Source organism: Sturnus vulgaris, chromosome 7 (assembly GCF_052056855.1).
Source record: "Sturnus vulgaris isolate bStuVul1 chromosome 7, bStuVul1.hap1, whole genome shotgun sequence".
Classification (NCBI taxonomy): domain Eukaryota; kingdom Metazoa; phylum Chordata; class Aves; order Passeriformes; family Sturnidae; genus Sturnus; species Sturnus vulgaris.
This window is the reverse complement of record NC_142249.1, coordinates 24,743,630-24,764,501: the sequence shown is the minus strand read 5'-3', so window position 1 is coordinate 24,764,501 and position 20,872 is coordinate 24,743,630. Positions and strand designations below refer to the sequence as shown.

Genomic DNA, 20,872 nt, shown 5'->3' with positions numbered 1-20,872 from the left:
GATTTTGCTCAACCACAGGGAGAGTGGATTAGAAAAACTACAGAACGTACAGAAATTGGCTAGGTGGTTTACTGCTTTAAAATACTGCTGAGGTGTTTTGTTTGAGCATGCACTCCCATTGTATTGTGGAATAATTATTGAAATGCATCATAGTATATATGGATGATATTCATGTAAATTTATAAATATTTTAAAAGTGTTCATCTTCTATAAAACTGTAGTATCATATTTCCTGTGAGGCAGATCTTATTAAAAAGACCAAACACTATGGCTTCTCTTAATTTCATAGCAGAATGTTTTGAAGCTACAGTTGCGTTTTCAGTTGTTTTTTTTTTTTAATTCTGAATTTTGCAGCAAATACGTTTATGTAATAGGCAATTAAAAAATTATTATCTTCTGGTTGTTTGGAAGGTATAAGACATCTGTATAAATTTTATTCCTTTTTCAATTGCTTAACGAGTAGAAGAAAATACAGGTACTCTTGGGGGGAGGGAAAGATGCAGTAGAACACTTAATTATTCCTAACTTTTTTTTCCTAGAACTTCTATTTTCCCACTCCTATAGAAATGATGAAATAGGATTCTTTCTGTTTTGTCAAAATATAATTGTCAAGACTGTTACTAGTAATTAATTTAGACCTCACTAGCTATTAAATCCATTAAGAAGAAAAGCCTCCCAATAAGTCACTTTGCTGTTATAATACACGTGCTCACTAAATGCTTCTTTTTAAAATAATTTTATTGCCACTGTTGTTTGACATAGATGTCTATCTTTGAGATCTTTGAGATCTTCAATAAAGTAATCTTTGGCATATTTATTTTGAATGTGAATAAATTTTTGTCCATCTAAGCATTTTTCAGTTACAGCTGCTCTTATGGCATTGCTGCCAGTACTTGAGATTACTGGAAGTCTTGTAATGTTTGTTTTTCATACACATTTTTAGCTGCTACAGTCAGATTAAATTACGTTCTCAGGTTTCACGTTAAAAAAATTTACATCTGTCATGTTTCTGGCAAGTGCATCTTTTAAAGCTTAGAAATAAAAAGAATCTCCCAAATTATGAATACCACTTGTAATTAACTTCTTGATTTGGAAGATGTGGAATGTGTTTGAATTTTATGATCCTGGTTGGCAAGATCACTTACGCTAAAAAGTGTTTGGATTTTAGATGAACTGACAGAAGAGCAGATATATTGGAGTTCAAGGGGGTTTCTTAGGTCAGGTTTCAGTGCTTCATGTGCCTGGCTAACTTATCATGGCACCAGAGCCTCTTCATGTGCTACAGAGCTCGAGCTGAGCCTATTTCAGCAAAGTATCTACGTTTGCCAGCACCAGCAAATGAAGAACCACTTGCAGAGGTAATTTTTGCAGTGTAGTAACCACTATACTGGTGAGCTTTAGCTATGTGAGTCCAAGATCATTGCTCATTATACCTTGTACTAGCAGGACTGTCTGGCAAAAAAATACAGTGAACATGTGGCATAGAAGATTTTAATATGGCATGTTTTGTCTGAGATTAGATGTATTTAAAAGCAATGCCCAAAATAACACATTAGCTAATTTTAAAGCTGCCTCAGGGCAGGTCCATGCCCATATAAATTGCCATAGTTTATGGTCAGTGAAGCAGTCATGGTTGTGCTAGTGAAGAATAACTGGGGCAGAGGTTATTTTCATGTGTCAGGAAGTTGCAGTGAATTCTGATGAGGAACCTCAGGTTCACCTTGACTAGCTAAGACTTTAAAAAGCAGTTTGCCCTGTTACTGTAGAAAATGAAAACTTGTTCTTTGTTAACTGCCTTGTCTCCTTAGGCATTTTCTACATAGCACAGGGATGTATGATTGCAGTTTAAAAATAAACATACCTGTAATTCTTATCATTTAAAAAACTTAAACCAGTCATTTTATGTCTTAAAGCCAATGAGCAAAAATAAAAAGTCATATAAAATCCTTATATAAAAATAAACCCCTCATATGTGGATAAAATGCCAACTGCTTTAACGACCATTTTAGGACTGGAATATTTTGCACACATATAGTAGGACATATGAAGGACAGGTAATTCCAAATAGTGATCTTACTACTCTACATACATATTCTTCCACATAAAGTGTGTTTCTTCATGACTGTGTACTATATTTTGCAATGTTTAGGCTAAGAGTGCTCTAGTTGTCTGTAAAATAAACTCGCAGCAGAGCAATGAGTTTTAACTGAAGGTCGGTGGTCTCAGAACGCAGAGAGGAAAAGCTTTGTTTTGACTTTTTTTTTTTTAGCTTGATTTCTTTGACTGAAGTCAAATTAAACATGCTGAAATATGGCCAGTGGGGCAACCTGGTTAGTTGTTTTTTCATTTTATACTTACTAATAAACTTTTCTTTATCTCCTCCACCTTTCCAATCTGTGCAATGGAAGCTGTAATACATATTTAGAATATTCCACAGAAGCAGTACTTTCATTAAAGATCTGGAATAAAGCTAAATATTGACATTTCATATTTATTTCCAACATACACTTTGAAATGTCTGTACAGAGAACCATAAACCTTTGCCAAATGTTAAAAATATATGTGTTTTTTTTGGACCTTAGCTTAGCAGCTGTTCATCACCTCTTAAGAAAAATTTAACTACACTAAACCCACTGTAACATAGTATCTTTAAGTCCAAAAGCATTAACTTACTGAGTTGCAGTCACTGTATTGTTTTCTTCTATGAAGTGTTTTGAAATTTAAATCTGTATTATAACAAAGTCACCATTTTAAATGATTTTCTCTTTTGAGAGAGTTAACTTGTTTCCCTTGATTAATAAGTGCTTGCATAAGGATTGATAAAATATCCAAAATTGTCCAGATTTGTACATCTGAGAAGCTTGTTGGCGCTTGTGGTGTTTAGCAGGATTTGTAGCAAAATCTCTTGCTCATACAGCAAAATTTCATATCTGTTAGGCTGTATTATTTTCTAGTAAGGCACTGTCAGAAGTACTTGTAGGAAGAACTGTTGGTTTATGGCAAAATTATTCTTTTAATTATTTGCTGAGGAAAACAGTTGTCTTTGCAATAACTTTTTTATAAATTATATTTCAGTCAGACAGATGAGAACAAATATGCTATGCATCTTAATCTTGTGCTTAAACCAGATCCTGCCATGTTCATAAGAGGATTTTCCTGTGGTTCTTTATCCTTATCTTAAACTCATTCAGACGGTAAAAGAAAATAAATATGTATATTTGAGTAGCCTGGTAAGTCAAAGCAATTCTAGGTGAGAATGATCTCTGTAGATCATCTAGCTGAACTTTGTGCTGAGCACAGTTTCAACATTGAGTTACATCAGCTCACTTAGTGTTTTGTCCTCTTGGGTCTTGAGAGTCAACAGACTCGTGGCAATTCCTGTTCCAATATTTTATTTTTCTTGCAGTTGTTTTTTTTTCCCTTTGTATGCATATGGTCAGCAACTCCTCTTTTCAGTTTATTACTACTGTCTCCTGCCACATGCATCATTGAAGAACCTTGTTCTGTGGTCCAAGCAACCTCTTCTGGAATTGGAAGGTTTTTAACTTCCAAGAGTCAGAAGCTCTCGTGAGCTGTCGTCCGAAACCATTTTGTGCGTGCAGTTTCTTTTCATTGGCAGTTGAAAATTGCTTTCTTTTGTTAAACTTGTGAGAGCTTTAGAATTTTATTCTAAAGGGGGTAAAAAATGTGCTGAATTTTATCATTTGTTATTTTAGTAATTTTTGAAGTATGAAAAAAATTACTCTTCTTGTACTGGAGGGAGAGAAAGATACATGCTGGTTTTATCCTCCTTATACAAATGAAGACCCTGAGGAGAGCTGGAGGACTTGTTTTAGCAACCTCTTTCCCCCTTTTTGTTCATTGGTACTTGTAAATCTAAATGACAACCTGTGTGTAATTAGTGATGTATATGAGCATTACGGATTTGTTAATACCTGATTTCAGTTTTTTTACTCTTCAGAGTAATACATGGTCATTCTGTTGAGTGCTGACCATAAAAATAGTGATTTGCAAGTAGTTTTGATCTCTTTCACTACTTTCATGTTCCAGTTTAGATTAATTTGCCTGTATATTACCCTTTTTCAGATTGGTGACTTCTGTTCTTGTGCTGCAAATCTTGCCAGTTTGTCAAGACAAATATGTGTGTGAATGGTTTCATAATTTGGAATTACACGTTAGTCTAAAACACTGAAACCAATAGCAAACAGTGATTTAACAATTAATTTTCTGAATATTGGAATTACCATCTAACTTCAAGATTTTCTTCACCTAAGCATGTTTTACACCAGTTTTTTGAAAGATTGCATTGTTTTAAACCTCCACTCTTTTATCAAAGTGCTATTATTTTCCTTTGAATTTGTCTTTTCCCCTTCTTTGTTTGAATTAACCATGGGATTTAAAGAGACTTTATTTTATAAGAAGGCAGAAAAAGAGCAATCCTTAAGTGAGATTTGTGGAGATACTAGTGTAATGCCTGAAATTTAAAATAGCCCGTTAAGAATTAAGTCTGTGAGGAGTGTAAGCAGATTGGAGCCACCTAACAAGACTTTTTTAGTATACCTAACTGTTCCTCCCCACTTCATGTGCTTGTCTTGATCTTTGCCTTAGTAAGTCTTCCCTAGACACAAGTGAATTCAACAGTCTTTAGGGTACAGTTGAAATTAATAATTAAAAGCAATTAATGACACAGAAAATTGACTATATTGTCACTACTTTGGTGATGCATCTATTTATCGTGAAATATTATACAGATAGCATTTAGAAGAAAATGTGTTTTAAAACGTAGTGCCTACAATTTTGTCAGAATCTTTTATACCTGGAACAACTTTCGTTGTTAGAACTGGATTTGCTAATACTTATCTATCGTAATTGGAAAAATTCTAAAATGGAAACATAACTTTGCAGTATGCAATTTTAATTGATGTATCAAGAGTACATTTCTGGACATTATGCACAGGGTACAGTGCATTTAGATACTCTCACAGTACTATGTTATTTCTTGCCATTGACTGGATAGAAACGTTGTCATTTGATTTAGGCAAGAGCCAAGTTTCAATAGGAGCTTGGTTTGGAGAGTAAGGAAGTTGTGTGTTTGTGCTGGGTTTGATCACCATTGATTCAGAAAAGATTTGTTTTCTTTTGCCGGGAGAATCATATTTGTAGGAGATGAATTGTGTCTGCATGAAAGTATGGGCTACTTGGTATTTTTAGTTCAGGCTGTGTAAACCTAGGCATAAATGACATTGTTGTATTACTGCCAGTGCACCACTGTTTTGTTATGTTTTCTAGAGTGGTTATACATACCCAGATTAACATATTTTGCCTATTTTACATCTTATTTTTTTAATGGAGTGATGAAATTGTTAGTATCAATTCTAATGTCCCAAAAGTTGTTATGTAATGTCCTTTGGACTTGTGATTTAATTAATGTATGTTTGCCTACTAAACCATTTACATAGGTTACTTGAGTTCATGCCCTTCCCTAAAACAGAAAGTTCCAAGACTTCGTTGGAAAGTATTAAATGTTTAATTTCCTTTTACTGTGGTGGTTGGAGAATAGTCCATTTATCTTCATTAAGGCATATAGCTTTAAAACTTGTGGCTCAGCTACATGGGAGTTATGGATGCATGCCCTCACTTGTCAAGATAAATGTATTATGCTGTAGTTCTCTTCCCCTTCCAGTATGGATATTGAAGTTGTACTTCAGATTTGACCACAAGTAAATAATTCTCCAAGGATAGAGAAGGAAAATGCACATACTCCTAGGAATATGTTTTCCAGAGCTAAAATTGACATTTTATAAATAATTTCCATGTTGCAAACTTCAAACTCACAATCACAGCAATTCAGTGATATGCATTTGGCATGAGTCAGTTTCAGTTCTTAGTGCTTTTCATTGGAAATGGCATAAAAAGTACGTTTTCTTTGAATTTTTTATGTTGTGGGCTTGCAGGGGACAGAAGATGTTCTTCACTTGTAGTTGTCTAACAGTGCATGGCAGCATAAATAACGAAATGGTCATAAACCTGAGCTGCACTTCTCTGGTCACATGTTCCATTTCATTTTTAAAGAATCTAGAAACAAACTAAGCAGTTGATAACAGGTCAGTTGCAGGTGATAAAAGAGATTTTAGATGGGACATTACTTCTTTTTCCACACCTGGCATAACCACATTCTATGCTTTGCAGTTGTCTTTAAGTGCTGGTGTGTTTGTTCATAAACATATGGCATAAACAATATATTGCTATTTGAATTCCAAGGACACAAAGCATTTTTAAAGATAGTCACCATATGCCGTAGATTCTTCACTGGAAAAATATTGATGTTAGATTTTTTTCTTTAAATTTAAACAATAAAGGCTGACTTACGCCTAACTGAAGTTTACCACTAAAATATAGTGGAACTTGAAAAACAAAACTATTTCATTCAGTATAATTTGAAAATTTAATATTGGAGGGATTTAAGAATCAAGTGTGTACAGTACTCTTGAATTTATTTTTTTAATGCCCCACAAAGTTGTAAAGACTGTTTAAAAAAAAATGATAATATTGGGTTATTATCAGTGTCTGCTAGTAAGAATCTAAAGAGTGATAGCATTCACACTTTCAGGAGAAGCTGTCTGGCTACTAAATGCCCTATATTTTAATCAAGCCATTATTTTTAATAACTGTGTGGAGACTATAAGAGGCCAGATTCTGTCTGGCTAGCAGTTGAGGAGTCCAGTGTTCATCTTAGATTGTGAGTAAATTTTAATCATATTAATTATAGCTGTCCTGAAATTTACACAGGACGTAATTGTAAATTTTCTTTCTAAAAATATATTCTATGGACTCTAGTGTGGGCTGTTGACCTCAGGCAAATGCTAAAAAAATGCTGTATAGTTATTGTTTTTTAGATTATTATGCATTTTGAAGCTAAGACAGATGTACAAAAAGATGCAGTTTTTATTTTGTATTGGCAGCTTCCAAATATTTAGTATCTATTTCCAAGAACTGCAATTAGTAAAGCATCCATGGTACTGAAATCCACACATCCCACAAGCTAATTATATTTGCAAGGTCAGATTGAATACATATTTTCAGAAAAATAAAGGGTTATATAAATGTGTCTTCTACTTGGCTGTTATATCACAGTTTGTTGATCTGGAGTATAATGTGTACAATTCACAAATTTGTCTGATAACAGAAAGTGGTGTGTGATTGTGTTTATTTTACTAACCAGTATATTCACAGCAATCACTTCCAAATATCTCTCCAGTAAAGATGTGTTAATTACAAAACAGACAAGGTCTTCTATTATATTAAAGCTACTAACAAGAAGACAGCAGGAATCACACATGTAAATAGCATCATCAACCCCTATTTTAGTCCTCTGTTTTGATCTGTGAGTTGCGCATAGACCAAAGGTGCTATTAAAGACTCAGTATATGAAATAGGCAGCATTATATGAACAAAATTTATTCAACAAGAAAACAGACCTTTAACATGAATTTAACAAGCCTGAGAAATTATAAACTCTCATATGCTGCAGATTCATGCAGTGATAATAAACAAAAAAGGAAAGTAAGAGGTTTCCTTAAGCTAGCCAAACTGCTAATGGTTTTGTTATAAGCTGTCTGCTGTTGAAATGACCTCTGAAAAGTCTGGAGACACTTACACAAGGAAAAATTAAATGGTCAGAGTGGTGAAAGAGTTGCACTATGGAAGTGCATTAAAAAAATTACCTTCGAATTTCTGGAAAACATCCGAATAGCATAGACTTCTGGTTAACTTTTTAATGTCTTCCAGGAAAGGAGTTTAGCATGAAGCTTGGAAACAAATTTTAAGTAAAAGAGTGCATGCTGTATTGTATTATATTGGTAATTTAAGTACGATGAAAGCTTAAATTTTTTGGTTGGGAAATACCGTCTCTTTACAACAAAAATCTGAGGCAACTGAGTGGTGATTTGTGCTGGGTTTAATTAATCCTTAGAAGTTCTTTGTTCAAAATACTGTGTCTTAAGTTTCCATCATAAGAATAAGGGGTGACCATGTTTCTGTCATCAGCCTGCATCATTCTGTGCTTCGAAATACACAAACATAGAGGGGGAGACTTCAACTTGTACACACCTCCAAGTGCTCACTGGGGCTTTTTTCTTGGATCTTACTGTGGCATAATTAACACCTACTTCACCCATTGCTCATTAGTACACTGGACATTAATGAGTCTATTTATTTTTATGTAATCTTCTAAAGGTGAGACTGATTTATACTTGCTATGAAAAAAGCAACTACATTTCATAGAAATGAATATGTAGGATTTATTGTTGTATTTATGTTTTTATTGTGTATTAGGTCTAAATTTAGCCTCCAGGTTGCTGAGCATGTTAGTTTCCTTAAGATGGTTGCTATAGTGATAGCAGCAAATTCCTTTAATCTTAGTGTAGTTAAAATATTTAGTTACCATTGGTCATCAGAGTGCAACTAAGACAAAAAATAGCATTTGCACATGTACCTTTTGTACCCCTCTGAGATTGTAGGAATTGTAATTTTATCCCTTTTAAAAGCATAATATTTGGTGTTTGTGATTTGAGTTTTTTATACTGCTTTCTCTTAGATTTATATTTGTTCTACTTAGGAAATACTTGCGTGTCATTCCTTCAGGAGGACAGATAAAGAGTGCAGTGTACTCCCATGCAGCTTATATCCGAAACATAATGGAAGTTACTTCTCATCAAAATTAAGATGTTTGAGCAATATTCAGTATCACTCATAAATAACTCAGGAACTTATTCTCATATTTGAATGTGAAATTTAACTGATCTGGAAACTCTAACCAAAATGTTGAATTTTTTAAATTTTTAAAAAGTTTAATTTCCTTTTTTTTTTTTTTTGCTTTACGTGGCTGAAGCTCCAAAACAAATCCATGCTGGACAATGCCATTCTTTTTGGATAAGCTCAACATTGTCTAGTAAAGTTCTCAGTTAAAATTCAAGTTTAGAAGCAGGGCTGATAGTAAGCTATAAAGCAACTCCATGTCATTCTAGTATACTGACAAGTTCATGTTTCTTGCTCCTCAGGGTAGATTTTTGCTTGCTTGCTTAGTTTTTTTCCTTTATCCAGCTAGTCTCTGGAGAACTGGTGGTGTGCTTTTTTTTTTTTTTTTTTTTTCCCTTGGTTTGTTTGATTTTTTTAATTTATACTGCCTGTTTGTTATGGTTGGGCATTTCCAGGTGTTGATAAATTAGAGCATCTGGTTAAAATGGAATGCAAAGATAGATACAAAAGCTTGTTACAAGCGTTCTAAAATAGAGAAAAATGGTAAAAAAGTAAAAAAAAAATTACTTCTTATGTTATGAGAAAGAATGTAGAGATATATAGTAACTGTTTTAGATATTTTTTAAAATTCTTCTAAATTTAATTTCTTTTTTTGTACCATTGGTATCAGATAACATACTAAATCAGACTGCATTCTAAATCTGAATTGTGGGGTTTTTTTATTGTCCAGGAAAAAAAATTATCACCGGTAGCTCACTTTAATTGGGTCACAACTGAACATTTTTAATAAAGAATATCCTTTTTGGGAGGTTTTCTGCATGCAGTTTGAAAATATGGCATATGCAGGTGGATCTGGCCAGAGGCTGAGAGACCAAGCAATAGCCCTTAGTGACACTCAAGTCAACATCACTGTCTCACTTGGGTCTCAGAAGTGAATCACAACAGGTGATAAGTTTGTGGATTTTTTTCTGTTTACAAATACTTGCCAGTTAATTTCATTTCCACATGAAGAACCTCAATATTTTTTCTTGTCATCCTAAAAACTGCACATTATATAGTTATTAATATTTTTGTCAATGGAGAAGAAAAGGCTGGAACAAAGTAGGAGACTCAGTGTCACTTTCTCTGCAGACTTTCAGTGATAGCGGTTGATTTCTTGTTTGTTCAATGTAAACAAGATTGGAGTCTAATTCTTCAAAATATAAAATCAACCATGTAAATGTATCTGTTGTTGTCCAACCCATAGTACAGAGAAGAAAAGAATAAAAATTATTATAGAAAAGCTGTTAAAAGGAGATTTAAGTTAATAACTCTTCAAACATAGGCAGACAAGTTGCCTGCAAAGTCTGCCTGGTACTGTTTTAGTGGCTGTGCAAGGCTGTACCTGCACTGGTCCAGTTAAAAAACTGGACCCTAAACAAGAATTCGTCTTGCAGGTATGAACCTGTGCTGGTCAGGACACAGCAAGAGTGAGTTTGAGTGAATTGTTAGTACGTTCTTAGGTCTGTTTCAGCTCCTATAGGTTTTGGATAGGTTGGGGTTTTTATTGCATGGGATCATGAATTTCTCTTTCCAAAAATTTTCATAGAGTAATTTAGCACAGGACAGAGTAAGATTCAGTGATGGGTTTACATTATTTGCAAAAAACCAGCACTGAATACTGCCTACCGTCTACCTTTAAATCATAAATGACCTTGGTTTTCTTTTACTCTATTTTTTACTCCTGAGCATGACACTGACAAGGACTTTTTAATCCATCAGACAGTTTATAGACCCTTTCGTAGTCACAAGAAGCAAAAAGCATCTGACTAGAAGGGAATACATGGGGCAAGTTCCTTGCTGGCTATAATTTTGTTGTCATTTCAAGTATTGTGGTAGTATAATTGATGTGACAGGACTGGGCTTTAGACTTGGTCCCTTAGCTTGTGCTCACTTTCAGTTTTAGTCTCTCTCTGTCATTCATTTTGATTGGATAAGATTTAGGTGACAAACATATGCATAATTTTGAGGTTTAGAGTACGTGTACATAAAATTCAATGTTATATGGTGATATAATGTATATAAAACTTATAGTTCCATAGAAAAGGTAATAATTGGTGTCACCTTACAATACAAGGTAGTATAGTGTGCTGATCACATAGCCAGCAGGAGGTTCTTTTTTATTAATATTATAATTAAATGATTTTCTGGATAAAGGCCAAAAACAGATGAGAGTTGATTGTGCCTTGTCCACTGTTGCTTAGCTCTATTAGTTGCATTTTCTAAAAAGAATTGACTTGACATCTTGTTTTTACAGGTTGTTATTGATGCCTTCAGATTGATCAATGCTAATATGATGGTCTTAGGACATGAACCAAGACAAACAACTTCAAATCTGGGTCACTTAAACAAGCCATCTATCCAGGTAAATCTAGTGCTGATAGTCCTGTAAATTGCAAGATTTATTCATCAATTTTTGGGAAAGGTACTTAAAACAATATGTCACAAATTATTTATTGTTCTCTCTATTGCATTTTTCCACATGCATTTATAGTGATTCGTCAATGGACATGTATATGTGAGGGGTTTGAAACTGATCCCTAAATTAACTACCTAAGTGTGATTGCATGTATTTAATGTGTACAGCAAAGATTCAAGTATAAATTTATGGAAATGCAAACTTTTGACAGTGACAATTGATGACATACCATTTGATACAAGACAGGTGCTGTTTTCAGTCCTGCTGAAAAACTGCTGTTTATCAACATCTCCACTTTCTTCAAGATATGTTACTCACAAGTAAATTATGGAAAAAGTTCTCTGTTTTCTTTTTACTCTAAGTTTATAGAGGTTCTTGCTTATTATGTAATCTAGATTAAACCTTGTATTGTGTCTTAAATTGTTAATCTCTGATTTTTATGCAATACAGTAATTTGCTGAAAAAAAAAAGGTGGAGGAGGATATTCAGTGGATAAAATGGATGCCTGATTGGCTTCTGCTGTAATGTTTCTTTTGAATACACATTTGTGAAACCTAAATATTCAAAGTTTGATTTCTGAAGTTGACTTCACTAAAAAGACATAAGTTTTGGTCTTCACTGAAGCAAGCCTTTATTTTGAGAAATAGCTTTCGTCCTGAAACAAGTATCCTCTGGAGTGATTAATACTTTTATCCCTATCGTCCTTCTGCCTCAATGTTTTTTCCTTTAAAGAACTTTTCCCCCCTACTATGTATCCTAAAGGCATGTATCCTTGAAACCATGAAGCCCAGTTCCTGCTTTTTGTTCCATTACTTGAACAATAGAAGTAATATTTTGCTAGGTAAAATGGAAGAAAAAGACCATCCACTGGTCAGAGCAGAACTGAAATAATGGCTGAATTTGTGCTCTAAGAGAGCCGGCCTTTGGGTGGTCCTAGACCACCATACCTATCTTGCAAAAGCTAAGTTGTTTTTTTTGTTACTAATACATTGAAAGTCTTTGCTATTGATAAAAATGCTTGCAAAGAAGCCTCTTAAAATTAAAGAGTTTCTGCTTCAGAAGGCTATGTTTTTACCTTGGATTTTTGAATTGGTCAAAACTGCAAACAATAATGAGTATGAAATAAGCAGCTAATACTCTTGATAGGATGTAGGCAAGCCCATGCTTGCATGTTTCAGGGCTTTTCTAACTGGGCTTTTCTAGACCATGTGTAATGCTTTCCCTTGGAAACCCCTGCAGTATTGTTCAGCTTCATTATTTTAAGATCACTGTCACTACAGCATGGCATATTTTGGCCATGGGATTTTGGGTTTCTGTTATTAAAATGGGTAGTTTTTGTTTGTGTTGCTTTTTTGCAAGCTGGCAATGAGCTGTTGCAAATGTCACTGTTAAGATAAAAATCATAATTTTAAATTATACTCTGTTCGTAAAGCTGCAAGAGCTCTTGCAGTGTCGTTTTGCTTTTATTTTAAACCATGAATAAAATTCTGACCCAGTTGAGGACAGAAGCAAACTAAATACTGATTTCAGCTGGGCTAGATGCAGGACATTATAAGACATTATTTAAAATCTCAGGAAGAGGAAGAATAGAATAGTATGTAGAATAGAATAATAGAATGCCTTGGCTTCATTCCCTCTTTGTGTGTGTGGTTTTTTCTTATGTTCCCTTACCAACAGTTTTTTTACAGTTGCTAACCTTTTATATTTGCCCACTATTTTAAAGGGTAGTGTTTTGGAAGGAGGGAGGAAAGGGAAAGGATAGTGGGAAAAGGCAAACCTGTTGGTCAAATTTTAAGAACTTGAGAAAACTTCTTTAATGATCTCTACACGTGAATTTATACACAAACACCAAAACCTCATATGCAATCATTTTGAGTGAGTTAAGAAAATGGTAGTGGAAATTACTGCTAATAGTTTCAACTATAAATTCCTTTATTGGTGATAAAACCTGTATTTTACAAGTTTGCAAGTATTGGTTTTCTGTAAGTGCTAATTCTCATAACTTTTCAAGTAGTTTTTTATCTTTGTATAGGTGTTTGCAATAGAAATCTGTTTAAAATGTTTGGATGAAAGCATTTTCAGCTTTCATATAGATAATTTTGTAATGCTGAAATATTAGTTTGCATTAGATGCAAATACAGATTGATTTTGTATAGATCTAAATATGTATTTAAACAAAAATAGGTGGAATGATTGAAACAGAAGTATTTATCACTTTAAAGCATACTTTATGTATGCTTTATTGTATCTTGTTTGTAAATGCATATTTCATATGTGAAATCTTATTTGAAAATAGACTCTGTTAGTTGTGATGAGGTTTGATCATGGAATTTTGCATCCCCAAATATTAATGCCACTCACTCTTTAGGTCATAAATGTAAAAGGAAATATCTAATGCATGTGAGCAAAATAGAAAATACATGCATACAGCTATCACTAAAACTAATCTCAGTTGATCAGATTGTATTTGCAGAGGGCATAATTATAATGAAAAAGGTGGTTTGGGTTTTTTTCTTCCTTTACAGTTAAAAAATAAAATTGTTTTTAAAATCCAAGGTTAATTTGATGCACATTTTCTAACTGAGGTTTTTGCTTCAGTTAATCCCTCTTCATGTTGTGCCCTGGAGAATGAGCTTGGGAATGTTGACAGTGATTATAAATAAATAGATAGCAAACAGTCTTTTGTTTGTAGCAGAATATTTTAATAGAATATTTTGATAGGAGTGATAACCAAATGTATTGAGAGAGGAAGGATTTGAGAGAAATATGTTTGTGCATATGTATCGGTCAAATGTTTGAAGGCAGTTGCCATTTTTTCTTATTATAGTTGCTACTGTGTGAAAAAAATCTGTGGTTTAGAAATAGAAAGCATAACTGTCAGTTAATGAACACAAAAAAAGAAATAGAACCAGGTATATTTACTTCATATCTCCTTATAGTCACTGTATTTTTTTTCTTCATGTTTTTCTCTTTTCTCTGAGTGATGTTTAAAGATGTTTATATTGAAATTAGCTTTCTCCTGATATTGCTTCATTTCAGTGGTGGGTGATTTAATTTCTCCCCTAAATTTTGCAGGCATTAATCCATGGACTAAACAGACATTACTATTCCATCACCATCAACTACAGGAAGAATGAACTAGAACAGAAGGTAATTGTTTCAGTTTTAATTCAGAGTACCAAGAGCATTATACAAACTATTTAAAATTTGTGGCAATATTCAGATTTCAACAGCTATTTCTCTCAGTAATTGTTTTAACTCTCTTGGAATAGGTGGCTTCTCTTCCAGAAAGCACTTGAATGTACACTCATATGAAACTTTCTAAAACCACATTCTAATGACTATATGAATAGTTTGACAACATTTTTGGACCTTATGGAAAGTTGTATTGCTGTTCTCTGAACCTAAGTTTGTCCAAAGTTTCCAATGATGAAACTGAAAGACATACTAGCTGCCTTCAGTTTTCACAGGCTAGAATTCCTGAAGCTAGTGGAATTTTTAACTGTGTTTTCCAAAATGGAATGTATAATGAAGGGATGTTGGGTTTTTATTTGCTGTAAAGGTACTTCCAGTTAGTATGATTGGAACTCCCCAAGATGTTACCGTATATCAGGAAGTAGTGATGTCCTGAATTTACAGAAGAAATATTATGGAGTTACTGACAACAAATGTTTTTTCTTTTTTCTGCATCAAACTTAGTCAAGTTAGATTCAAAATCTAGCTTGAGAGTCTCAACCAGGAAAACAAAAAGGAAGAAAAAAGCTTACATATCATCTATAGAAGTTAATTCTTGAAAAGCCAGGTTCTGTCTTCATTGTATGTTCTCTGATATGTCTGTGCATTTTCATGACCTTGTTAGGGATATAAATTGATCTCAAAGCTTATGATTAAATGGTCAGAATAGTTTTTTCACAGAATTCAGACTTTTTGAGTTACAAGTAATAAGGAAGAAAACCAGTTTCAAATAGTGGAGGAGTATGTGTGCAAATTGAGGAGTTGGAAAGAATGTGTGAAATGTACAACCATTTTTAGTGCAGTATCAGACTTTCAGGACTTCACTGTTACAGAAAAGAGTAACTGATTCCACAAAACCAGCCCTCTCAGGAAATTTTGTTGAGGCTTCCAGGGGGTTATTGTCTCCAGTCAAATGCAACAATTTGGCAAATTCAGTCTTGTCTGAAGTTTCAAGTGTGTAATTTTGTCAATATCTTTACGTAAGCTACTACCTTTGCAAGTGGAAGAATAATCTTGACCAAGTTAGGAAGACTAATTTGTGAGGTAACAACTCCCTCTCACATCTTTCATGAGGCAGCTTCATACATATCTCAAACCCCCCTCGTGGTGGTGGTGATCTGTTATCTCCATCTGTAGTAAGAAGAGTACATGCTTCATGTATTAGATTAGGAGCTCATCACACCAAACCTTAATTTTAAAATCAAGATAGCCTAGCTAAACTGTCCATATGCAGTTTGCCTACGACTCCTTCTGTCAGTAGCTAAGATCTTGCTAACACAAATTATGACACAAACTTTCAACTCAGTTCACATGTTCTAAAGACAGGTTTCTTTGGAAGCTCTGCATCGGATGAAACAGGTACTTTTATTCAGGTGATAGCAATTACAGGGATTACCAGTTCTCAAAAATAACTAGTAGATGTTCACAAATTGAAGGCGAGCTGAAACTGTTTGCTGAAAGGGTCCTCCCTACAGCCATCAAATGTGCAGAAGATCCCACAAAATACACTTCCTTTATTCATGAAAATAAAGAAATTGCTGTTGTAGCTCTTCCTTAGCTCTTTCAAGATGGCATGAAAGTCAAGTCAAAGTAAAACCTTTGTAATAGTGCCTGCATTTATCACTATCAAATCTCTGCATGTTTATCTGATGGTTTTTATGCTTATTTATTCTATATGAGGCAAAGACACACAAGTCATGCTTTGGTCACTTTCAAATTTTATTTTCTCATAACTGCCAGTTGCTTGCATACAGAACAGATAATCAGTGAAGCCTATGTAACTACTTTATGAATTTAATCAAAGCATTAAAATAGTTTTCAACTTCATCAGAGGCCAAAAGCTTCAACTATTCCTCATGTGGCAGCTAAAGTATTCAGTTTTCTCTTAGTCCTGCTACAGGGCAATTGTGCATTCTCAACCTGCAGCAAAAGCAACAAATCACAGTAAACAAATGCACATATTCCTGTCAAAGTAAATGTGACCCATGTTTTCATGCCTCATTTTCATATTTAGGATTCGAGAAGTTCAATCTTTAAAAAGTATGCAAATCTATCTAGCAAAATAGTTGATCATTGTATTCCCACTATTTAAACACTGACATTGTAAGATCAATATTTTTTTTAATATTCTTCTTACTATAAATCAGTTGCCTGTCAAAGAGATCTTCATAATACTCTGAAACTATTTTATGGTGAATGCTGTAAAGAGGTTTTGTCTTGCAGATGCTGCTGAATTTGCATAAGAAGAGTTGGATGGAAGGTTTGACACTTCAGGACTACAGTGAACATTGCAAACTCAATGAAACAGTAGTGAAAGAGATGCTAGAACTAGCTAAGAATTATAACAAGGTATTCATATCCCATAATAATAGTATAACTGTAGCTGTGTTTGTGAAGTGAAGAAATTAGTTGCTTAATTTCAGAAGGAATTGATTATCACAAGCTTTTTTCAGATTGACTGTAGTTCGTACTAATCAAGCTACTTGTGGTGTCTGTGTGAAGTTGCTAGATTAGCTCCTCAGGCACTGCCACCACACTTTTTGCCCTAAACTTTTGTCAAAGTGTTTAGTTATATGCTTTGCTTTGAAATGTGAGTGATCATATCAATTTTGTATTTTTACTTAGTGACGAGAATATAAAATTTCTGTAGATCAGAATGAGCAGTTAGTCATATTTTTCAGTCCTTCAATCAAGGACTGTTTGATCACTGTAGCAGATAAAGGTTGTCTATCTGTACCATGTGGCAGATAGGCTAGAAGTATTTAGAACACATTCCAGAGTCCAACTCAATGTTCTGTTTAGATAAGAAATTTGTTATTGGTGTTATAAGTAAGAGGAATCACAGCTACTTGTACTGTTTTAATACTGACACACTTAGAAATATTTCTTACAAATACTAGATCTCAACAAGCATTCTGTAAATAGTAATTATGTCAGTATTTCTTAACAAGTGTTATTTTTTTAACTCCTTGAAAGTCCTTAAAAACCAAAAGTCAGTATTACATTCACTAGTTAAGTTAGTGGATGAACTTTATGAAGACACTGTATTTGAAGGCAACATAACAGTATTAAAATAAATTACTTTAAACAGGACAAAAATGTTTTGAGATCAAATCTCCAATAGTTGAAACAGTATAGAAAATGTTGGGTTTGGTTCTGTTTTACTATTTTAACCGTTTTCAACCATCTTTAAGTATTGATACCGCTCATTTAAGGATTTTGCTTAATAACATTTTGGTGAATATCTGACAATAAAACCATTCATAAGTATTTAAGTATTTTCCTTGATCTTTTGCACTAACACTCAGTAATTAAAACCACGTCTGCTGAAAAGCTGAAGTACCTTTCCTTTTGACTTTCTGAAATGTGTTGCTGTTTGATTTTTTTTTTTTTTTTTTAAAGAACGGAATTGTATTTTGAGAATATGTGGCTTGGGGAAAAAGTAAACGAAATCTGAAACACTGACCTTTTCTGTGTTTCTTTCACAGGCTGTTGAAGAAGAAGATAAGATGACACCTGAACAGCTGGCAATAAAAAATGTTGGCAAGCAGGTGAGGTGTGATGAATTAGAGTGAGGTGGAATTATATGCTTCGTTCATTCTACATACTAATTTTTTACATGTGCATAGGTGATTTTAGTTCTACGTGCATGATATTCTCAATGCTTCAAATAATAAATTTATTTTTGTTAGGGGTTGTGCAAGGAACGGGGCCTTTGACTGTAGGTAATTTGCAGAATATCTGCAAACTGTGTTCTGCATGTGTGTTTATTATATGCTGAGGAGCACTGTTGAAGTTTAGTGTTCTCTTTTCCTTCTTCATTTGTTTAACTACTTCTAAGAGACATAAAGATATCCAAATCTGTGTCAGAGAGACCCAAACTGGAGACACTTAACAAATGGTGATCATGGAAACAGAGGTGAGGGGAGTGTGATTGTACATTATCCTGGCTAAAGAGCCAGCTCACCCCTGTCTTCAGTTCATGAAGTCAGTGCTTAGCTCTCAGACACACTTGGCAGATAGGCTGAGTTCCTTTGTATTGTTGCTTGAGGAAAACTGTTTTGGACCACAGATGAAACAAAAAATATCCACTCAATTCATTCCATCCCTTTGCAAAGTTAGGATATAATGTCTTTTTAATGACTCAACAAAAAAAACTATTTCTGTATTTGATTTTGACAATTCTTGTGAGCAAGAGGAAAGCAAAGCAAATTTTTTAAGAGCTTGTGTTCAAGAAGGGCAATGGAAACAAGAAATAGCTTTTAAAATATCTGGTGTGTCCTTAAAGAACCAGTACTTGTTGTATTGCTAGTAGCAGTAGAGAATTTAAAAGATTCTGGATTGCTCTTATGTGTCAGCTTCTAGCAGCAATGTCATAACACATCTGCACTATTGTTCAGTCACTCATGTATTTCTGTAGCATTCAGAACAATGGAGTTTATGCACACCTACACATACATAAATATATACATATAAAATATGTAAGAAGGGTTGTATTTTAAGGGTTATGATGTCATCTCAAACAGAACTTGAGCTTCACTAGTTGTTACGCATACGTAAAAAAAACTATTTTGATATAGTTCTTCAAAATGAAAATAATTTATTTCCTGATAAAATTTTAAAGTTTTCTTTAAATTAAAAAATGGTTCAGTGAAGTAATTTTCAAGTGGGTTTTTTATGCAACTTAGGTAAAAAGCTTTGTAAACGAGCAGCCACTCACAGTATGGATATTGTGTTATAAGGTGTATAATTTGTTAGGAACAAAAAGAATACTGGAGAACTATGTGATCTTTGAAAAGTAGTTATTTAAGAAGGGCAGCATACACTGGTTCAGTAGCACTCTTCTATATAAATTTAGATGGATTCATTGCATTTTGACATAATTCCATCTTTTAAAGAAATTACAATTCCTATGCATCATTGTCTTCCATATTTTAATTTCTTTACACACAAGAATTACTACAATAATACTATAATAAAGTTTAGACATCTTTTTGAGGTATGCCTGATATTTTTGCAGTGTTTGGTGCTTAATTATTTAATATCAGTGGTGAAACTGAAGAAGTGCATGGGTATGATTTTCAACCAGAAATAATCTTATTGTTGCATGCAGATGCCCACAAATGCCTACATCAATTGAGTAATAGTGTGTGGGGATATGTATTTTCAGAAAACTGCTCAGGCTTAACATTCAATTCCTAAGAGCATTTGAACAAGGCATTGTTCATGTTTTTATGGGTATAGGTACACTCATTTTCTTGCAGTCAACACAACTATTCAAAGACTGTGTTAGATGATGCTTGAATCTTTGCAGGATTAGAACACATTTGTGCAAAGATCTGAAAACAAATTGCAATCTAACTAAGATTAAAATATTGGCCTTAGTGAGACGTAGAATAAAATTCACATGTTGTGTGTTGTCCTTAAAACTAACTCACAACTGCCACAGTTACTCTTGATATGCTGGATAGAAATTTACTTCCAAAACCTATCCTCAACTTAACCATTAGTATGAATTAATAAAATTTTGTTCATGGAAATTCAGTCATTTGCTAGGTCTTCCTAGAATGGAAAATGTAGGAGCATTACTGGCCTGTGTTCATTTAACTCACAGACATCTTAAATAGACTTTAAGTAAATGAAATTTTTCAGACATGTGTTTCAGTCATTCCTCTCACAGCATTCTTTGTATTTCAGGACCCTAAACGTCATTTAGAAGAGCATGTGGATGTGCTGATGACCTCAAACATTGTCCAGTGTTTAGCTGCTATGTTGGATACAGTTGTATTTAAATAACCGAGTTACCGTTTGTGATACTTCCTGTGTATATTTGTTTATTGTTTCTAATACTCACAAAACAGAGGCTGTTGAGGCTCTATTTGATTAAACGGAGACATCTGACTTCATTTGCAATGTAAGTGCAGCACTATAACACCTCTCAGTCTCTAATTGTGCATTTGCTTCAGTTTCTTTATGTCAGGGTCCTCACAGATTCCCAAGCATTCAAGAACACGATGTGGGAAAAACTGTAGTACATTTTCATTTAATATTTTGGGGGGAGGGCGGCAATCAGTAGTACATATATATTTTGATTGTTGCAACATAATAAAAATATGTTTACAAATCTGTCTTAAGTTCTGGACAGTGTTTTTTAAGAAAGGACAGCTGGAATTAACAAACTAGAAAAAATGTTAGTAAACATTTGTTTCTCCCCACTGTAAAACTAGTTAGATACTAATTGCTAGGAAAGCAAAAATTCTCTGTTGGAATTTGGCTCCCATTGATTACCAGTTACTCTCAAGGAGATTAAAACAAAAAAAATCAGTGCTGAATTCTAAGGATGTACAAAACCAAAATTGCTGAAAATTCCTCTGTCAGCTCCCTTTGACTATTATTCAACTCTAATATCTACAGAAGACAACT

The 20,872-nt window shown here is 33.8% G+C and overlaps 1 protein-coding gene across 3 annotated transcripts in view; it reads left to right on the top strand.

The window, feature by feature from the left end:
• Nucleotides 1-20,577, top strand: part of PSMD14 (proteasome 26S subunit, non-ATPase 14) — a 46,408-nt gene extending 25,831 nt beyond the window's left edge. For all 3 annotated transcript variants that reach the window (XM_014880887.2, XM_014880888.2, XM_088168145.1), the window contains 5 exons: nt 11,054-11,161; nt 14,291-14,365; nt 16,673-16,798; nt 17,938-18,000; nt 20,147-20,577. In XM_014880887.2, the coding sequence (XP_014736373.1) occupies nt 11,054-11,161; nt 14,291-14,365; nt 16,673-16,798; nt 17,938-18,000; nt 20,147-20,245 (471 nt within the window). In that variant the 3' untranslated portion in view covers nt 20,246-20,577. The remainder of the gene's footprint in view (nt 1-11,053; nt 11,162-14,290; nt 14,366-16,672; nt 16,799-17,937; nt 18,001-20,146) is intronic.
• Nucleotides 20,578-20,872: the final 295 nt, after the last annotated feature.